This window comes from Fragaria vesca, linkage group LG3 (genome assembly GCF_000184155.1).
Source record: "Fragaria vesca subsp. vesca linkage group LG3, FraVesHawaii_1.0, whole genome shotgun sequence".
NCBI classification, from domain to species: domain Eukaryota; kingdom Viridiplantae; phylum Streptophyta; class Magnoliopsida; order Rosales; family Rosaceae; genus Fragaria; species Fragaria vesca.
In genome coordinates, this window is record NC_020493.1 from 9,327,859 (window position 1) to 9,336,843 (window position 8,985).

The 8,985-nt window shown below is 34.6% G+C and overlaps 1 protein-coding gene across 1 annotated transcript; it reads right to left on the bottom strand.

Annotated features, from left to right (window-relative positions):
• Window positions 1-1,283: 1,283 nt before the first annotated feature.
• Window positions 1,284-5,735, bottom strand: LOC101306309 (serine carboxypeptidase-like 51-like). The gene is made up of 13 exons (XM_004294009.1): window positions 5,566-5,735; window positions 5,360-5,454; window positions 5,095-5,202; window positions 4,767-5,007; window positions 4,610-4,653; window positions 4,413-4,480; window positions 4,202-4,307; window positions 3,811-4,025; window positions 3,652-3,721; window positions 3,091-3,141; window positions 2,843-2,895; window positions 2,606-2,738; window positions 1,284-1,602 (listed from the first exon to the last, which is right to left on the bottom strand). Exons 1-13 carry the CDS (start codon window positions 5,696-5,698, stop codon window positions 1,498-1,500), a joined length of 1,422 nt encoding a protein of 473 aa, XP_004294057.1. The 5' UTR covers window positions 5,699-5,735; the 3' UTR covers window positions 1,284-1,497.
• Between the last annotated feature and the right edge of the window lie 3,250 nt (window positions 5,736-8,985).

Consider the following 8,985-nt stretch of genomic DNA (forward strand, 5'->3'; position numbering starts at 1 on the left):
ATAAGAGGTAAAGTAAGTAATTAATTGAAATATATGTCAATAAATAACTAAAGTTATGTTAGGAATTTGAAATGAGGTCTACTGAGAAAATGTTTATATTAAAAAATAAAAGGGACGTGTAAAGAGAATAAGAGGTATATTGAGCAAATTTAGAGGTTTCAATAGCCGCACTCGAGTTGGTGATGTGGGGATGAATTAAAAGAAAAAAAAAACAAGTGTCGTATTTTTTTTTTTGGCAAGGAAATTTTATTAAATGAAAAAGATAATAGCTAAGGTGTGGGGGTGGGGAAGAAAAGAAAAATGAAACTTTCTAAGACAATTTCAAAATTCATGCAAGATCTGAAATTGCATGTTAAATCAAAGATTGAGACGCACAGTGGTGTTCAAGTTCGCGTAGGATATCGTGAACTCGTTTGACTGTCTAGTGTAGTCTTTAATTTCTTGAGATGAACTTTTGGGAGAGTACGCAAAAGATTCTCCTTGTCTAAAGTTGCTCTATCTTCATCAAGCCAAGAATTATAAAAATTAAATTCTGATCCGGTAGAAAAGCGATGACCAAGGGATTCTTCATTTTACAAATCATGACCCCAACAAAATTTTGTGTGAGCTTGAGATACTGTCGAATTGGGTACACTATATGATTATCAGCCAGCAAAGAGCCAGTGGGCTCTAAGAGAAACATCATTGTTCACATTTGTCTCCAAGGAAGTTGTTATTGGCTCCTTGTGCACATCAACAATGTCTTCTAAAACTGGCTCATCAGCTAATATAACAATTCTATTTTCAGTTTTTAGAGAATGGAATACCAAATGGTTAACATAAGGAGCAGTGTTACCGAGTCTAAAGTGTGCCATAGTGTTCCATACGGAGATTGGAGATAGAGCATATCGTCTACGACTTAGGGAGTTGGCATACATTATGCGTACCGATGTACTATTATATATCCTACAGTTTTTTCTAACTTATTGGTATCGGCTAAATATATTTTTCAACTCATGTCAATGAAATGAAACTTAACTGTTACATTGGAAATGTGTGTAGAATATATATTGGAAATGTGTCCAATGCATGGCCTATAAGAAGCATTTTAGCATGTATGGTATGCATATCTGCATACTAAAATCTTCAGTTCCATAGAACCAAATAACTGATCGATCTTATTATGTAAACATACCAAACAAACTTTAATCATATAGCAATATATTTGAAAATGAAATCACTACACCACCCTCATCTCCAAAAAAAAAAAATAGTCTCTCCTATCTTCCTGCACACTTTGCAGCATTGCAGGTTAGGTTGCTTTTCTCCCAATATTATTGTATCATTGCTCGTGTTGTGTGTGCGACACGTCGTTATTACTTATGCTTGTTGACTCTGTCCCTGTCCCTCTGTGTACCTTCTTCTTCTTCTTCTTCTTCATATTTCTGTGTTTGTTTGCTTATTGTTGCCCTCTGCTACGTTGTGTCATGTAGTAAATAATATGCATGGTCGTCTTTGTTATATTTTTCTATGTCGAGAAACAGAAGAAACAGTAGCAGCAGCTGGTGACTGGGTTATGTCATCTACCATATTCAAAGCAATGCAGGGCTGATCCACAGGTACCTGCATTTACATATAAACAATAAATATGAGAGAGCAGCAGGTTTTGGTCAGTGAGATTTCAGACTCTGTGTTCTAAACACGAGTGTTCTGCTTTTCACTTATGACTCTCTCTGATTTGCCCTGCAGCTTTCCCCGGTATATCGTACAAACTTCCACCATTGAATAATGGACTGTATGCTACTCAATAATTGTCACCGTCATGCTTTGCAAAGCAACACATTTGCATAGTTTTCTTTTTTGTCAATGCAAAATTTAACCATAATGCATATGGATTTTCCAGAAAGAAAAAAAAAAAAAAAAAAAAAAAAGAAGAAATTTGGCAATGGTAATGTGGGTATACACACCTGTACATACAAAACAATGCACAAGTGGGGCGGCGATTTTGTTAAAATCTTGATATAATGTAAGTATATAGATACATTATTGTTAAGATCGAAATAATCAGGTAAAACCCTCTAATTTTTGCTCTAGTGAATGAGAAAAACTCCTAATACAACCACCTTACATGAATAAATTTGGTCAAATTATCTTCTTCTAAATTGGCCAAACCATAACATTGAGTCAAAAATGGGGTACACTACTGAAATGCTTAGTGCACATGGCCAACTCAAATGCTACATCAAATTTTAGAAAAAAAAAAAAAAAAAAAAACAAAACAAAAGATCCTAAAGTAACATGATAATGAAGGGGACATCTTAACAATGGCCAACCTATTCATTATTCCAAATAATATTGTATTACCACTTTGTTGTTATATTCTCATTCATCATCATAGATCTATAACTACATTATCTTTTTACCTAAAAGAAAGAAAAAAATAGGTAATATTAGCTTTCATCATTTTTCCCACATCTGGGCAAGAGAGAGTCTGACGTGGGTTTCATGGTCATAACAGGTCAGATGTGATGAGAGATGACAGTTGACAAGACATCCATGGTTAAGTCAGGTACAGAGAGGGTAAAAATATTTACTGTGATCAGTAGGTGGGTTAGTTTTGACTTACAAAGTGTCCTGCTCCAAGAATCCAATAGAAGTGAAGGTTTTTGTGCGACCTGGTGAATCCTCTGGTAAATCTATCACTTCCACAGTAGAGAGGGGTTCTACTCTTGGTCAGAAATTGTTGGAGTCCATCCCATCTAAAAGAAAAAATGGAAAATCATTCACCAAACTAGCAGGAAAAAAAAAAAACCGATTCAATAGAAATTCTCCGAAGAAAAATTATGGTGTATAGGGGTTTTACTTGAGCTTTTCAACCCATGATTCAGTCCCCTTGGTTGCGCATATAAGATCAACCTACATTACTCAACGACCATATTATGTCATTAGTTAGAATTATATCGGAATCGTACATATGGTTAGAGTTTCATTGTTAGGATTGATTAGTCACTCGTATGATGTAACGAATAACCTGACACATTTTAGTAGTTTGCTTTTAGATTAGTCAAGAAAGTGAAGAAACCTAAGTAAAAGAGATAGGAGGCATCTTACTTGTCCATTGTATATTGTGACATTGACCCCTTTGGCAAGGAGTTGATCAACCTGTTCAAGTCCAAAAGCCATTACTATGAGTAGAGTAATTATCTACCTATGTGAAATATGAAAAGGAAAGAATTGCAAAGAGCCAAAACCAAAATAAATAAATAAATCAAACTTGACCAACAATAAGATCATGCTTCAAGACAAATGAGAAGTGTCGTAGAGTAGATGTCAAGGGGAGCTAAAACATATATGATGAAAAAACAATGGTGAAAGACAGTTATGGTAATGAGGACGGGTTTGATTGGGTTGTAGAAGAATACAATAATCATAGAAGAAGAATCATTGATAGACAAAAGGAAACTTCATTCCCAAATTTTGATTTTTCAATTGGATGATAAAACCGATGAGATGAAATGCAGAATCGTCCTGAATTTCAGTGCAAGCAAGTCACTATTTGTGTTTTATAAATATTTTTCATTTATTAAAAATTTCAAGATAAAACAAAACTAGATAATATTTTTTTATTTTTAGAACTCATAGTAATTTTTGTTTGAGTGACCATATTATTACCTCATCGATTCTAGGTCTCATGAAGTCTCCGGCCATTACGTTGAAGACATAACCGGACTGCCCGCCCCAACTGAAAAAAAAAATAATAATAATAATTCAATGAGTGAATTTTGAATATGAAGGGAGACATTTTCTTGAGTACAAATGGTATATACTCACGTTACATTGTTTGGGATAATCTTAAGCTTCCTTTTAATGGCACCATTCATCAAAGTGTCAAGATCTCCATTACCACCTGGTGCTAATGAGGAATGCCTTAGGGAATTTAGATATCTAGTGTATCTCTTAAGTGCAACATTTTGTTCTGATATTTCACTGGCTGTTATAGCAGACACTGGGTCCATTCCTGAATCTAATAGGAAATTATAAAAATCCTGCAAATTAAGATCACAATATATGAGTGATAATACTTAAAACTCGATCATAAAAAGAAAAGAGAAGGTGAGCTACGTCTAACCTTCATTTTATCATATGCACATATTGCAAAAAGAAAATGACGTAAAAATTAGACCTATACATTATTTCAATACAAATACAACATTAAAATTACCACGTCGTTACTCGCGGAGGAGATGATGCTCTCAAGATCACTCCATGTATTAGTTGCATCTTCTAATTTCCCATCCTTAATCTGCTGCTTGATCAGCTGAGCCAAACTGTTTACCAAATTGGATTTTGTTAGAAAATCTCAAATCTGACCACTTCCCAAATCCATCATTTTCTCACATCAAAATTGGACCAAATCAAATTAATCAATGGACCTGTTTGCTTTCTCCAAGCCATTATCATCAATCCTTGAAACGTCTTTGAGAAGAGGACCCCATGAAAGCTACATTGTGCATATATAGCAATCACACTGTAAATATCACTTGGAAATCAAGCACAAAGCTAGGAAAAAAAAAAATCCAGTACTGTGATGAATTATTGGGTCAAACTAGTTGAACTAGGCAAAATTTACCACAAAATCTTCCGGGGATATCCAACTGTCTCCCAATGCAACACCTAAACCACAGGAGCCAATTTCAAAAATCCAGTTTCATCATGATTTTAAGGATCTTGGTTTCTTCTAATTAGACCAAAAATCTAATAAATAATTTGTGAAGTTAAGTAGTTACCTCCAAGTTTAAGTTTTAGTTTTCCTTGCTCTATGGCTTCTAGAGCTGAAAGTCCAAGAGTCGCTGCAAATTTACCTCCATAAGACTCTGCCACAATGAACAGAGGACTCTTTTGGAGGCTCTCATTCTTGTTGAATATCTCTTTCAGTAATGTTGTCAAATCAGTGGCTGCCTCCACATCAGTTTTCACAAACAGAGAGTTGTCCTCCACAAAACTGAATCCAGTTCCGACTGGGTTATCCTAAATTTTACCAAAAAACTAAAATTAATATATGAAAGGTTTCAATGATCTCAGAGAGTCAGAGTTGCTCTGTTTTTGATGACTTACCACAAATAAGAGATCAGCTTTGTGCAACCATGTTGAATTCCTTGGCTTCAAATAGGTGTCCAATGGCCCAACCTCTTCAAAGTTCCCAATCCCAACTCCTGAAGCTCCCTATTTTTTTTATATAAAAACACAGTGAATAATTGAACAAGAAATGAAAACATTTCTGGGTTTTTCACATTCATTTCTATGGAGTATGAACAATTTTCTTCTCTGGGTTTTTCACAAACACTCATTTCATATCATTATTGGTACGTGTAGTACTTACAGGTCCACCTTGCAGCCAGAGAATGATCGGCCATGGCTTTGAGGGATCCTCAACTCTGTAAGGACTTCTATAAAGCCACCAAAACATGTGCGCTTCTGTGAAAAACAATCAAAACAGAGCAAACAATCCATGAACACCAAATTCACATGACATTTCTGATGCAATACCAAAAGAGAAAGAAAGACGAGAGAGATGGAATTGCTTACTGGGTCTGACTTCAACATAGCCCCAGTCCTCTGATCCATCTTTGGTTCTTGCAGCAATTGCTGGTGGCACCAAAAGGAGAACAGAGACAAGAACAAGTGCAGAGAGATTTTCCATTGGGAGAGAGAGGAACATGAGGAAGAGCTTTCAGGCTTTTACAATTTGAGAAATCAAAATGCAGTGAAATTAAAGGAGACTTATATACGCAGAGAGAAGAATTATGGGAATGAAGGAAGAGTTGTACTAGTTTGTCTCAGTCTGCAACAGAAATAACAAAATGAGGAAAAGTAATAGTAGTAAAAGCGGACTCATGTATTGTTGATATCAAATCATTGTTACATGGGAGATCCATAATTCATTTGTATGTGGTGAGCAGTGCAAGTCAAACAGAAGCAGAAGTTTCATTTGAAAGTATTCTTTATATTTCTTTCTACTTTTAAATTCAATTGGATAATGAGTGTTGCAGTGATATCACTAAATCAAGTATCCATTTTTTTTTCTTTTCAAATTTCCTTATTTTTTGACAGGATTTGATCCTTTTCCATACAAATCTAGAAATAACTTTATTGGCAAGGTTTCCAAACAAAGCAAGGACCATATCCAAATGGGGGATCTGCCTTTATAAGTTTATATGATCCTAGAAAAAATAAAATAAATTTTTGAGAGTTAGAGATTACATCTTATTGTAATATTTTCTTTACTTTCTAAAGAAGTAAGATGAACAAAATATTTGTTTTGGTAAATGATAATAAATTTTGTAAGACATGGGAACTGAACCCTAAACCCTGATCTAACAAAAGTCAAAGTTCAGCATGCATGGTAGTCAATGCCAATACCTTCACTAAGTTAAGATAAACAGTAGAATAGGCAAAAAAAAAAAACATAAACTGACAATCTCCTCAACCATACGGAACGAGATATGTCACAGTTTACGGTGACACTCACGGCTTAACATTGATCATGAGCGTTTTAGCTCGTTTGGTCATCACAATGTCCTATTAAATTAATCACATTACTACCAATGTTTTACAAGGTTTTGTCTAGTTTTATAGTCTTATGCTTTTGTAATTTGTGCTCACCTTTTAGGGTGGAATACATAACAGGGGAGAATTCGACGGTGAAATCCAAGAGAGAACAACTTTCCCAATCTAGCATATCCAACAGCTTGAAACTATACCTATTTGGCTACATTGTTGTTAGATAAACACAACCAGAAAATATGTTTGGCCTAAATGACAGACAAATGAGATGAGTAGCCATGAATCAAACCCTAAACAAGTCCGAGACTCGTAAAACTCCATACTAATCCTCGCACCAAAGGGCAAACTATACCTGGCACTAGCGAACCAGAGACCAAATCACTGAAATCTGGCTTTAATACACATACGTGGTTATACATATTACATAGGGAGGTCATTTTACAAATAAATCTAAGGCGGTTGAGTCTTCATGAGTAGATCAATTATATAAAATTTTTGAGCCAAAATTATAACGGATATCAAACTACCGATACTAAATTAGATCGAATTAATGGATAAATCAAAATTTGTCTAGCCTAAATGATTCCTTGATCATTTTCAATTGGGTAAAAAGTTACAAAATCAGTAAACTCATAAGCATTTAACGTTAAGTTTATCGATGCGTAATTAAAAAAAAAGAATATAGAATTAAATTCACATAAAGAAAGTCACTTAGTAAAGGGTGTTCTATATAGGATCATCACTTGAGACACAATCGTTCATTTATACAGATGCATACAAAGGTGTGAATTCATTTACAAAACATAATCTTATAGCAGCTAGTTTCCACTTAAAGGAAGATGGAATGTGAAATGGAAATATCCCATATGCAACAACCAATTAAATACATCTTATTAGATAAAGGCCTAGAGTAGAATACACATGCCAGGACCTCTCAGACCATTACTTTAGGCAAATGGAACTCGCTCTCTCAAAACGAATATAGAGAGACAGACAGAGAGAGAGAGAGTGTACAAAATTATTGTATCGTGACTTAACAGAAACTTTGCCCCCATTGGGGATTTGGAAAATTTGAAGGTTTAAGCAATCAATAAATTGAGATACTTTTAGCCAAACACAAATTCTCCACAAGTATCATCTACCACTTGCACAAGAAATGTTCATTCGAAATAGAGAAGACTTCTCACACAATACATGTTTAGATATTCATTCTAGATGTATACATAAGGCTTATCTTATAATGTATATTTTTCCCAAAAAAACTTAAGTCCTTTTCAATTATCGTTGTCATGTACGAGTAAAACATGATAATACACCACCGATCGGCGTGGTGTATTAAATATATGGGTTCAATAAACTTCATTTTGTCATTGAAGAAGATCTGGATCCGCTCAGAGCCCAGATAAGTTGTCTCAAACTGGTTTAAAGAACTCATTTCGGGACACTTTTGAGTCATATTTTTCAAGATGTGGCCGGAGACGTTCAAAGGCGCCCAAATCCTCTTCTCATCATATTTACTAGGAAGCCACCGAGCATGACATCCTATTGTGTTTAAACTTATTTTCTCAATTGATTATAAAATCTCGTTTCTTTTACGATATTTAGTACTTTACATATATTCTACAGATTTTCATGAAATTGAAATACAAGATGTCAACACACCATAGAAGATGCTAATCAAGCTAATCCATTGATAAAATCCACGAACTATGGATGTTTAATTATGATGTACAGTACTATAATGTATTGAAGGACATGTATATGGTTCGACCTGAACTTAGTTATGAGCTTAAGATATAGAGAAATGGTCTGTATCGATTCTCCAGTTCCAAAAAAACAAAAGGTCTCTATCGTCAAGCTGGTGTCCTGTGTATAGAGGCCACAGGGTACAGGTAATATGAGAGCGCAGTGTTCAAGTGAACAACGCTTATGACAGTAGATGACGTCATCTCAACAAATATATATACGGTAAATTCAACCATAATGATAAAGGGGACAAGATATAACGAGAGAGAATATATAAAGAGTAAAAGTTATAAATGGTCCTCGTGGTTTGAGGTCACGGTTATGTTTGTCCTCGTAGTTTAAAAATATCTAATTTAGGTCCTCGTGGTTTATATATCAACTAATTTTAGTCCAATTATAACATTACGTTTAACACCGTTATTGAGGTTGTCACATGTTCGTCGCATGCTATATTAATTTTGTATTTTACCTTTAAGAGAAAGATCATATTCTTAGGAAACTGTGTTCTGGGTTTGGGTTTAAAATTTGTGTTTTTCTGGGTTTGAGATTATAAATTGTGATTTCAGCTTTCTTGATAATTCGGTTTGAGATTTGTGTTTCTGGGTTTAGTTTGGTTTGGTGGGAAGGCTCAGAATCTCAAATACAGAGTAGTCAACACAAAATTTGGACTTGGAAGAGAGGAAAAAACAAGTTTTT

Coding starts and splice junctions, on each gene's coding strand:
- LOC101306309 (XM_004294009.1), bottom strand. CDS start 5,698: ATGTTCCTCTCTCTCCCAATGGAAAATCTCTCTGCACTTGTTCTTGTC. Junction 5,455..5,565: donor CTATGTTGAAGTCAGACCCA/GTAAGCAATTCC, acceptor TGTTTTTCACAG/AAGCGCACATGTTTTGGTGG. Junction 4,481..4,609: donor TATCCCCGGAAGATTTTGTG/GTAAATTTTGCC, acceptor TGCACAATGTAG/CTTTCATGGGGTCCTCTTCT.